This window comes from Schistosoma haematobium, chromosome ZW (genome assembly GCF_000699445.3).
Source record: "Schistosoma haematobium chromosome ZW, whole genome shotgun sequence".
NCBI classification, from domain to species: domain Eukaryota; kingdom Metazoa; phylum Platyhelminthes; class Trematoda; order Strigeidida; family Schistosomatidae; genus Schistosoma; species Schistosoma haematobium.
In genome coordinates, this window is record NC_067195.1 from 3,119,405 (window position 1) to 3,132,649 (window position 13,245).

General features: G+C 34.0%; 2 protein-coding genes across 2 annotated transcripts in view; one reads left to right on the plus strand and one right to left on the minus strand.

Moving 5' to 3' along the window:
* Positions 1-750: 750 nt before the first annotated feature.
* The window catches only part of WDR78 (WD repeat-containing protein 78), a gene marked incomplete at both ends in the record, with an annotated part of 69,144 nt that continues 56,649 nt past the window's right edge, over positions 751-13,245 (minus strand). Inside the window, one exon of the mRNA XM_051210186.1 lies at positions 751-837. Coding sequence (XP_051070153.1) covers positions 751-837 — 87 coding nt within the window. The remainder of the gene's footprint in view (positions 838-13,245) is intronic.
* TCF15 (Transcription factor 15) lies at positions 8,833-9,525 on the plus strand (the record flags this gene model as incomplete). Its single annotated transcript, XM_051218639.1, has 1 exon — positions 8,833-9,525. The coding sequence occupies one exon, from the start codon at positions 8,833-8,835 to the stop codon at positions 9,523-9,525; it is 693 nt and encodes a 230-aa protein (XP_051070154.1).

Below are 13,245 nucleotides of genomic sequence, written 5' to 3' on the forward strand. Positions count from 1 at the left end.
CAACTGAAGGTAGACGATCATGGAAAACCTGGAAGCACTGGATGCACTAATGAAATTCAGGAGGTCAGTCGCGGCTCGGATAGCTCAGTGGTAACGTCTCTGACTGTGAAGCTGGGTGACACGAGATCGAGTCCGTCAGGAAGCACCAGTTCCCTCAAGATTACAGGGCCACCTTTCTGACGAGTGTCAAGTAGCACGAAACCCGGGTCGACTACCTCCAACCACCATCTAACTATTGAAGGTGCTAAAATCTCCACAAAACCCCTTCTGATATGAATCAACATATGCTCACTAGCGACTGGCTTCAAGAGGTATATCCTGGAGTTCTAGTGAGAAGCACTGATCAGTGGAGTTCAACCAGATCTGTTGTTGAGATAGTAACTCACTGAAGACAATGGTGGATGTTGCGCTCAGTTTCGTGGATTATTTGAAGTTAGACATGGTTCAGTGGTTTAGTGGTCAAGTGCTCGAGCGCGTAACTGATAGGTTCTGGGTTCGAGTGTTGTATATGGGATCAAGAATGCTCACTATTGAGGAATCTCATAATAAGATGAAACCACCGTCCAGTGCTTCCAGGTTTTCCATGATGGTCCAGCTTCAATTGATTCATGATCCCAACTATCGAAATCACTACAATCTCCAGAAAACCTCTTCTGATTTGAATATCTACCCTGAAGCATATAAATGCAAATCTTGCACTTTTCATTATCAAATACAAAATGTATGAATATACTTTAAATAATTTCTTACCTGTTCTGATTTAGTTGATAATGAATAAGGGAAATCTGTTAAAGTGTACACATGAACTGTACCTTGGTCATCACCTATTAGGACACTCTTGAAATAAAAGATTAAAAACAAAAATGGCATATATATATATACACAAACTTTATTAGAATTGATTGAGGTTAGATATGAAAAACATTGAATACTAGATCATGAGTGTTATAACTTGTGGCCTTGTGTCTCTATCAGTATACATCATGTAATGATACTGTCAATTAGAGAACAATGGCTTATCGACCGGATCTATAACGTATAAAACCCGTACGAGCAGTCTAGAGTCTTTATCGGTTCTGCTTCCCGCCTAGTTCTGCTTGTTAAGTTCAGAACACCAAAATCAACCTCTGCGAGATGAATCATGTATTTCAAACATACTGGGTTTATAAACCAATCAGACAGACCACACCATACCATAAAATAGGAGACAACATTTATACAAGATTTGGCCAAATGTGGCTGTGAATGTGGGAGATAGACTGGGAATAACTCGTGAATGGCAAATAGTATCATAGTAGTTCATAGGTCAAAATAAAGCTTATAATAGGAGAAATATGAATACGCATAGTTTAGCTACTTAATAATTATACAATAAAATTATATGTATAGTATTAGACCAGAAGTAGATCCTAACAGTTACCATTCATAATTCTCGTTGGGGGGTATAACAATTAATCTAAAGAATAAACACTCAATGCTAAACTTGAAAGTCTTAGGTTTGAACCCAAATAGATACTGACTGATATGTGGTCCCAATAAAAGGGCGATATCGTTTTTTTTTATTATTATCTTTTGATTTCCATTGAGAAATTGAAAAATTCTAGAAAGATTCCCATATCATGTTATTAGACTAACGTAGTTTATCCAGTATTACTAGCCTCTTAGATGATATAGCACAGTGAAAAAAGGAGTAGTTATCATTAGTTAGATATTATACCCTTATCGGTTAGGGTAATTTTACATTGGTTTACAAGAGATCTGGAGACAACCATCCAAACTTTCATATGACAACCTAAACAACACGGCTTAATTTCGTATACCAGGTGAGCCAAGCACTTCTCAGGCTTGACCTGGGCAGTATAGATCAATCCCGCTTCACAGGAGAACCAGATATCATATAGGCTTTAACGTTACAATCTGAATAGTACAGCTCAATTCTGTAATGTGACCATACAGGTACACAGCACCCTAGTGGACCAATTAGTCATCATAGTATGAAATCAATGACTGATGGAATGAGTATTATGAAGAAGTAGAGATCTAGACAATAATTATAATCAATGATTGAGAATTCTAAATGAAATGAATGAATAGTCTCACTGGTTGAAATCATGAGTCAATTGAAGCTAGACCACCATGGAAAACCTGGAAGCACTGGACGGCCGTTTCGTCCTAGTATGGGACTCCTCAGCAGTGCGCACGCACAATCCCGCCCCCCTCCGCGAGATTCGAACCTAGGACCTATCAGCATTACGCCAAGCGCCTAACCAACTAGACCACTGAGCAGACTGGTATCCAATAGTGTTAATGTCTAACTTCAACCAATCCACGATTTGACAAGATTATCGTTTCATTCAATCCCTCAACTGATTCCTTCTTTGTACTATGACCTAACTATTACACAAGGGATTCATCATTTTCACTCAATTCAATAAAAATATTTTTGTTTATTTAAAAGTTGGGAAAGACTTTTGTGTGTGTGAGTGAGTGTTTTAATGAAAGCAATTTGCCTTCTATTCAAATCATCTTAATAATGATTCTATGCAATTAAGCATTACTTTCTACATAATCACGTTTCATATATGGACAATAAAGTTTAATGAATGACTAGTTCATACGTTTAACTATTATCCCATACACATGAACAAATGTAGATGAAGGTGACTAGTTTAGCAGCAGTCTATGTATCAGTGAGGCTCAATATATATTCAAGGGAAAATGTAAGATCCTTAAATATAACATGGAGAAAACCAACCTGATTACATTTGATAGAAAAACTATGGAGGAGATGGAAACATTCACGTATCTGGGTAGCATGATCGATGAACAAGGAGGATCTGATGTGGACGTAAATGTGAGAATTGGCAAAGCAAGGACAGAATTCCTACAGTTCAACAACATATGGAACTCAAAACAACTGACAACTAATATCAAAATCACAATCTTCATTACGAATGCCAATACATTTCTACTGGACGGAGTTGAAACTGAGAGAACTACCATAACCATCATGAAACAATTACAAGTATTTATAAACAATTGTCTACATAATATGCTCAATGTTCGTTGGCTGGATAACATCAACCACAACCTACTGTAAGAGGGAACAAATCAACTTTCAACCGAATAGGAAATCAAGAAAAGACATTGGAAGTAGATAGGACACATAATGAGGAAATCATCAAACTGTATCACGAGACAAGTAGTAACTTGCAACCCCGAAAAGAAGCGAAAAAGAGTAAGGCAAAAGAACACACTTTATCAGGAATTCGAGACAGATATGAAAAGGATGAATATCAACTGGAAAAGCATTCCAGGACAGAGTTGGATGGAGAATCCTTGTGTGTGACCTATGATCGTCCATGAGGGGTAACAGATGTCAGTAAGTTAGCAGTGTGTTTAACTACTTTTATCTACATAAATATTTAAGCAGTTGAATTTTGATGGATTTTTGTTATGTCTCCGATTGGGAGACACAACCAAAACAAAGAAGTGAACAATAATAAATTTAAGGTCAATAAGAACCAATCAACATCGAGGTGTACAGAACAAACTGTGAAACGCATATGGAGAAATTCGAACACTTCACTTCTATCTGAAATTTGTGTTGATGATGATGTCGTTCAGAAGAACGATGAAAGCTCCACGACCAAACCATCCAGTTCAGAGAACAAAAATCCATCAAAATCATCCACCTGAGCTACAAATCTTCTTCATCATCTCAAAAGCAGTTGAATATTAAACAAAGACAACTTGAACATTTTGATGGAGTTTTATCTCTCTGAACTGGATAGTTTGATAGTGAAGCTTTCATTGTTCTTCTGAACAACATCATCATCAGTACAAACTTCATCAAAAATCATCCAAGTGAGCTAAAAATCTTCTCCATCATCTCATTACTTGAGCATTTTGTTTTTTAATCATATTTTTATTCCATGTCATTGTTGTCATGGTAACAACAACAATAATAATAATAACATAGAGAATTTGTAATTCACACAATTTTCGTGGATAAGCAATTCTGAGGAGTCCCATACTAGAACGAAACTGTCATCCAGTGCTTGCACGTTTTCAACGATGGTCTAACATCAATCGATTCATGATCTCAATCAAAAATTCTGAGAATTATGTCGATTGAAAAAAGATCTCATTATTGAATCAAATTCTTGTTTCGATTCGATGTGCATAAACTGCTGGATACATGTTCAGTGTTATAGATAATACTTGATACAACACTTGGTAAATTATGTTTATTCCTATGTGGTGTAGTGATTGTGTTTAGTTTTAATGAGCTTAAAACTAAGAGTAAACAACTGTCCAGTGTTGTTAGAGTTTTCGTCAAAGTTTTGTTAGCTGATAACATTTATTTTCAGATGTCAGATATGATCATTAGGATTGAAGTTTGTGGAAACTTTTTAGTTAAACAATCAACACGTATCAGAAGGTATTATGCATCAGTTTTTTTCTAGCATAGCACTCTTCAACAATGTACCCTTATTATCCTCTTGGAGACTCGACTTATAAACAATAAGGCTGAAAGGCCAGCACCTTACTTGTGGACTACTGAGTAGAACTTTATGTCATATCACGCAGTTGTAAATAATCACCGTTCTATGCGATTCTGTAAATACACAGTGAAGATCAACTGTGAGATACAGTTATATCCAGCTGATCAGTCAAAAAATAGGACGAAACAAGCGTCAAACAGCATTCCATTACTAACCACTATACATCTTTACTTATAATGTTTGTGATTTAAGGCAATATTGAGGCAATCTGCACAAGATGCACATATGCCAATAACAGACTAATCAATTGGAAGATTCAACCAAATAGTACAAAATGAATTTAAATATAGATTTACCTTCCATGGTTCATATTTAACATACCTAATAAAAGCATATAAGATAAGTTGGTCAGTCTTTTGTATTAGACTGAACACCGACATCACATACTAACCTTGATAAGTAGTAATGAATACTACACATTTCCAGCTTACTTTCATCTTTCCTCTCCCCCCCTCCACAGTCATTCTACCATAGAATGCCAACTGTCTGTCACATAAATATTCATTTCGTTTCATTTATGTCTTTATTGAACAGTTTTCATTCCCTTGTTGTTGTTGTTGTTTTTTAAAGAACAGTTTGACAATTGATGATTCTGACTAGTTACAGATATAGTTGCCTAGTTATTAACTAAATTCCATTTTCTTACTTGGATACATGAATATTATTATTTAAATCTTTAAACAAGGTAACTAACTAACTAACTAAGTAATAAAACACACAACGGGATATAAATGTATGTATGTGTATTAGTAAGTGAATGAATGATTAGATATGAGAGGTATAGAGAAAGCGAGCAAGCGAGAGAGACACTCATGAAGTAAATGTCAAATAAGTAGACATAAAATCTGTAAAATTGTTTATAGTTCATCTTATTATCATGAAATGTGGTTCATCGAAGAAAATGACGACTGGTCATTAATCAATTCTTTTCCAGTTTGTATTAGTGTTGTACTAGTTTTCCCTTCCTCTATCCCATTTTCTTCGATATTCTATATGCATCCTACCAATTATGATGATGATTATCATTATTATCAACATTATTTATCTGTGTAACTACATTCACACCATTCCACTTTAAGTGATTGTGTGAAATAGATAGAATCAGTTGTAGAGTGTGTGTGTGTGTGTGGCTGTGTGCTTGTTTGTGTGTATACGTGTGTAAATCCGTCAGAGAAATGTTTAAAATGGAATTTTATTGCCTCCCTGTGGTGTTTTAGTGTATACTCTCTCTCTCTGTGTGTGTGTGTGTCTTTAATTACCACCTCCCTTTCTGTTCCCTTCTCCCTATTTTTATTTTTACAAAAAAATTCTCGATAAGAATTTTAACAAAAATTGATTTTGACATTAAAAGTATAGTAACTAAGCTGTGGAATGGAAAATGTGTCTTAGTGTGAAGCAAAATAAATAAGTTGCTATGATCAATACACACACATACACACATACACATGCACACACATACAAGTGCATTTTAGTTACTACGTTCTATGATGAGAAAACAATCTGAATTTAACATGATAAAATTTTAAGTGTTTTATTCATGGATTTATAGCATATTCTTTTTCTGTAAACACAAGGGTAGTTCATACACTGTTAACGATTCAATACAAAACACATCTATCAAGAGGTTTTATGTTCATCAGAAGATTTGAAATTCTGAGGTTCAATTCACTATGTCGTGATGGTTCAATTGTCTCTTAATGGAAGTACTTGTTTTTTAAATCTTGAAAATGTCAATAAAGATTATATGTTCAAAGAAGTTTATCACCTACTGTGTTTAAATAGCCCGCTGAGTTACTATCCAATATCAAATCTACACTAATAATCACCATTAAGCTAATATATGATTCAATACATTAGCTAATTTCATTTAATAGACATTGGTTATGTCCTCACTTGCTATTGTTTGGCTTGTATCTTCCCATTGAGGTTTAAGACTACAATTGATCAGTCTGTTATTGGCATATATGCATACTGTGCGTATGCCTCGATATTACCTTGATTCACAAGCTATTTGTAAGCAATGATGGATAGTGGCTAGCAGTGGAACCCAGTTCAACGAGCGTTTCGTCCTATTTGGGAGTTGATGTTAACTATGGGACTCGAACCCAGTACGATTCACTTCAAACGCCATCGCGTTATTCACTCAGCTACTGAGTCCTGATAGCCACTTACTTGTGCAATGGGGTGAATTTGCATTCAGGACCTATGTAGTTAAAAGATAGGATTGTTCTACATCGTTAGGATAAGACACAAAAAAACAAATCCAAAATAAGGGTATCTATTCGTTGATGAATGAATGAATGAATGGATGACAAGATGACGTTCAAAGTAAATGGTATTGGGTTCGAATTCCAGAATGAACATCAACTGTGAAATGCAGGTACATTCAGTTGATGAGTCACAAATAGGACGAAACAAGCGTCAAACAGGATTCCACCACTAATCACTATCCAGCTTTGCTTATAAAGCTTATGAATTAAGGCTATATCGAGGCAATCTGAACAGGATGCAAATGTGTCAATAAGAGACTGATCAATTGTAGTCTTAAACATCAATGGGAAGTTTCAATCAAAACAATACCAAGTGAATATTGAACAAGTGTTTAATGGTATGTTTATGTAATCATTTATAGACGTAAACTATTTGTTGATACGCTAATTTTGATAACATACATAGTCCAACCAGGGCTATGTGAATTTCAAAAAAACTCCTTCGAATAAACCACAACACTCAGGTCAATATTTAGTTTGATTCAAGATACTCCTGAAGTTCCACTATGAAGTCATAACTAGCGGAGTTTGAATATGTTGAAAGTGAAACAGTTGACCCTAGTGACAATGTATGATTGTTGTACAAATTGGGTGAGGCTAGAACTGTACCATTTAGTAGTTCTAATGATCACAGGTTTATTACGAGAAACAAAAATTCAGAGTTCGACACCTTACGGTATTCACTATTGAGGGATCTTGTAGCAGAAGGAAATAACAATCCAGTGCTATGAAACTTTTATGGGTATCCTAAAATGAAATCGTTCTATAAAGACACTTATCTTCACAATATTATTCATTAGAATTCCATAAAACTCCACTTTCAGATGATTTTGTTTTGAAGAAGTCAATTGTTTCTGCTTATAACCATTGGAATATATTCCTTTATAAAGTAAATAATAAACATAGAACAAACCATCTCTAAGTGTAACATTAGATGACAACATTAGCTTTCTTCCTAGAGGTGATATTAATCCTTTAAAGATTGCAAAAATACCATATCATTGATTACCAACAACAATGAGAGATTTATGTCATACACAGACACCTCTTGATTGTTAGATGGTGGTTGGAGGTAGTCGACAGGAAACACTTGACTTGACACTCGTCAGAAAGGTTTCCCTGTAATCTTGAAGGAACTGGTGCTTCCTGACGGACTCGATCTCGTGTCACCCAGCTTCACAGTCAGAGATGTTACCACTGGGCTATCCAGGTCGCAAATGACCTCTTGTACGACTGAGATGTAACCACAATTGATTGATCACTGGATGGTGATCAATGTCATCCGTGTCTAGTCCTTATTAATGAAGATCGAATGCTATCGACCATGTTGCAATGTGGACACCGGTCTAGATGACTCGACACCGCGTGCACTATTGTGAGATTAGATGGTGGTGTATATTGCTGTGTAGTACTATACTGGTTCTTTAAGCTTGTTTAGAGATCACCCTGTGATCTAAGCAACTACAAACAAATTTAAAAACTGTAATAATCTATACTGATATCGATTCACTCCAATATAAAATGAACCAATTATTGAATGTAAATCTCCACATTATTTACATTTCCCCCCATCTCTCATTTGTTAAGTACTTCAATATATTTACAAAATACATATTGTTGTTATACAAAAAGAAAAGTGATAGAAGGGAATATGAAAAAAAAGACCGATTGGTTAACATCATGCGATCATCAATATGTAAGAGCCATAAAACAAAACAAAAAACAGCGCATCAGCATAGTAACAATTAAACCAATGAAAATGATTGTGTGCATTAAACACACACACATATATATATATGTGCAAAATCACATATATTGATGCACAATATATTCCTTATCCTATTTATCCTATCAATGTAAATGTGCAAGTCATAAGTTGTATATAAAATGTAGAGAAAAAATAGGCCACTATTCTATAAGTTAGCCCATCTATCTATCTATTTCATTTGAATGAATAATTCATAAATAAAGGAAGATACTACTTATTTATAAAAATGTCTGTGAATTCATATGGTAAACGTAATTGGAGTAATCAAGATTATTTATTAACAAATTATACACAACATTATAATGATAAACAAAAGAATCTATCTTATTGTTTAACAGATCATTTCAATCAATGTTCAACAATACATGATACTACTATTACTACCACTACTAATAGTAGTAGTGATAATACTATTGAACATATACCAATATCATCATCTTCATCATCTTCAACTTCATTATCACAATATCAACCTCCTATAAAACGTGTTGCTAATGAACGTGAACGTACACGTACAGCTAGTGTAAATGATGCATTTCTTATGTTACGTAATTTAATTCCAACAGAACCAATGAATAGAAAATTATCAAAAATTGAAACATTACGTTTAGCATCATCTTATATATCTCATTTACATGCTATATTGATTACTGGTTCAGGACCAGCAGATCAACCATGTTTAAAACATCAACAAATTTATCATTTAGAAACTACTCATAATGATATTAGTAGTACTAATACGACTACTACTACTACTACTCCTAATCCTATTCATGAGAATTTGATCGATAAAACTCAAATCATGTTTAATCCTAATAAACGTTATAATAATAGATCAGTATGTACATTTTGTGTTACTGAAATGAAACAACATCAACGTACTATGAATAAAGAGACAATTCTATCAAATGGACAATAAAATTCTATGGATGATTAAGTTGTTTTTTTGTTTTGTTTTTTTTCGATTGAGATCATGAACTAATTGATGTGAGATCATTTTCCAGTGCTTCCAGGTTTCCATTAGGTGGTGGTCTAACATTAATCGGTTCATGATCTTAATCAAAAACTGATGTACAGTTATTTTGTTTGTTTTTTGTTTGTTTATTGATTTTTTTATTGTTGCTCTTTTTTTCTTTTTGTTTTTCTCTTTAACATTTGAATTGACATTTTTGTTTCTTTTTGTTGTTGTTGTTGTTGTGGTGGTGGTGGTGGTTGTGGTTGTCATGTTTCAATGAATCAATAAATAAACATGGGAGATATTAATGATTATTGAATATGAAAGGAATCGAATGATATTTCAACAATGAATGAATCAATGATCTAATTATGGAATATGATCTTGGATCTAATGAATCATGTCTGTGAAGGTAATAGAATTCTAATGGAATATGGTTATTACTGTTTGTTAGAATAAACAAAATGAGTAGTATAATGATTAAGATCTAATTATTATGATTATTATTTAGTTGATATTGTCATTTGTATTGTAATGAAATAAACATTTAAAGTATAGGTTTATTTTTAAATATAAGAAGGGGTTATTTTTATGAATATTATAGTAATGATTTTAATAGATGAGATCATGAGTCAATCGAAGCTAGGCCATCAATGGAAGTATTGGATGATCATTTCATTCAGTCATTTGAATTCCGCTCATAGGATCAGTTTTAGCTTTAGTGGTTTAGGGGTTAAGCGCTCGCGTGCAAGATTGACAGGTCTTGGGTTCGAATCTCGCAGGGCTGGATTATGGGTGCGCATTAATGATGGAGAGTCTTACAAAAGGACGAAATGGCCATCCAGTACTTCCAGGTTTTCCATGATGGTCTAATTTAAATTGACTCATGAATTGAACCATTAAATAATTTTTTCCATGTGGCTATTTGAGATGTTTATTAACTTATTATCTTAGATAGACTCATGAATTCAACTACTAAAATCATTATAATCTCTACAAACTCCATCCTTATCATAGTCATTGTGTGTTCATTAATGACTGACTTCAAGATGGATTTCTTGGAGTTTTAGTGAGAAGCCGTGACCAGTAGGGTCCAATCCATGTCGGATAGAGACAAGTATCTAAATCAGACAATGGATGAATGGTTGCTCAAGATTATGGATCGATTGAAGTTATACATTAACACTGTTGGATGCTGGCTCAGTGTTCTGGAGGTTAAGCATTCACACGCGAGACTGAAATTCCTGTGTTTGAGTCTCATGTGCATGATTGTGGATGTGCACTGTCGACGAGTGCCATATTAAGACGAAACAACTATCTAGGTTTTATTATGGTGGTCTAGCTTAGATTGACTCGTGAATTCAACTATTAAGATTACTATAATCTCCATAAACCTCTACTCTAAAAGTAAATCAGTTTATTTTATCCTCTAAGGTCCTAAATTACTTATATAGGAATTAGTAATACTTATAACATTAGACATAATCATTTAAACGAGGAAAAATATAAAATTATCATGTCAGTTGAATGTTAATTCATTTATTTGAATGTAACTATCAGTCTTGAAAGTCCTGGATTCTATGTCTAATGAGATGGTTGATGTGAATTATTGACGAGTTTCATACTAAGATGATAAAAGAACTATTTAGTATTTATCTGGTCATCTATAGCTATTTAATCGTAACCAATGGTTGGAGACTCTTGGTGACATGGCTCAGAATCGATCACAATGGCGTCAGTGTATACACTATCTGTCTTCCCTTAAACTAAGAGATTAGAATCGCTTCATATCTTTCTTTCTACGAACTAATTCTTTCTTCCTGTATTATATTCTTATATACAATCTTTCTTTTATATATTATCACCATTGAGTTAACGACTTCTATGAATCCGGTGTTCATCTTGCTGTGCTAATGCGGTATGACAACTTGAACCGATGCATATATGTGCTTGGTCCTACGTTGTAGCTGACTGACTGACTGACTGGTGTATATTGATCATTCTGATTGTGCAGGAATTATATTGAAATGAAAGGATTCAATATTAAGGTATAGTTTTGTTTCACTGAATATAAGTCAATAAATAATCAAAATTGTAATGATTTAGTTTTCTTAATAGGTTAAAGGGTTAATGATATCAAATTCACACAATTGATTGATCACTGGGTGGTGATCAATATCATGTGTGCCAAGTCCTTATTTAGTGCAGATCGAATGCTATCGACCATGTTGCAATGTGGTCACCAGTCTAGATGACTCGACACTGAGTGCACTATATATTGAGATTAGATGATGGTTGGAGGTAGTCAACATGAAACCCTTCCTATAGACTACCTCCAACCACCATCTGATATCAACTTCTAGATTACATCATCTTAAGATGATAATAATTCCAAATAAGTAATGTTGTTAATCTTCACTTGAAATCCTCAAGACCAAAAAGAGAACAGGAAGACTGAAGAACACATTACATCGAGAAGTGAAAACAGATATGAGAAGAATGAACAACAATTGGATAGAACTAGAAAGGAAGGCCTATTCTCAATTGGGAGTAACAGGCATAAGTAAGTAATTTCGTCATGTTACAAAACAAACAACAGCTTCTATTGAGATGTTAGGGATAGATTAATGATATTTTATAAGTATACAGCCGTTACTAACAGGACAGACTAGGTTTTTAACAAATTTAGTTGTCTAACTAAAATAGTTATCCTAATGTTAACTTGTATAGAACCAATAGAATGAATTTGTTTGTTGTTATGTTTTCTTTCTCATGGAGTTAAGAATGAAAGTAGAAGATAATGATGTTCTATAAGCAATACTTGTGGATCATAGATCCATGGTGTTATATCCTAGTGAAGATTAAATTACGAGTAACGTCTGAGATCTGTTAATGGACTAATATTAGATATATATTCCTATTGTATAACTATTCATCTTATTATAAGCTTCATTTTGATCTATAAATTATTATTGTACAATCTACTGTTCTTTTGTTCAGTTTACTGATTACAGTCTCCCACGTTCACGACCACTTTTGGCTTTATATTGTATAAATGTTATTTCGAATTTTATGATGCGATGCAGTTTGTTTAGCTGGTATATAAACCAATTATGTCTGAAATAAATGATTCACATAGCGGAAGCTGTTATTGATGTTCTGGACTCAACTGGATAGACTAGGCGAACAAAGGACCAATAAGGACACTAGGCTGATCAGACCGGTCGAAGGTCATTGGTTTAATACAGTACAAGAGTGAATAAATCATACTTCGATTGGCGAATAAATTACGCGATAACTAGCCCGACTTAAAGTCACAACACATGAATCGAGTAATTTCGATGTTGAGTATAAGGTAGTAGATGTGGATAAGGAGTAGGTTGATGAAGTGGTCAGAGCATATGCTACGTATGTTCAATCTCTGTTAACCGTTTTTTTTCTTATCGTCACTGTTGTTACATTATTTTGATATCTTTACTACACCAAATTCTTGCATTCATTTCGTTGTGTGAATGTTGTATGGCAACTCAAGTCAACGTATATGTGCATCAGGTTGTAAATTGATTATGAATATATATATTCATGGGGTCATAATGTTAATTTCATGTTTGTTTAAAATCTGTGTACACACTTGACTGTTTTTGATTGAGATCATGAACTGACCGATGTTAGACCACCATTGAA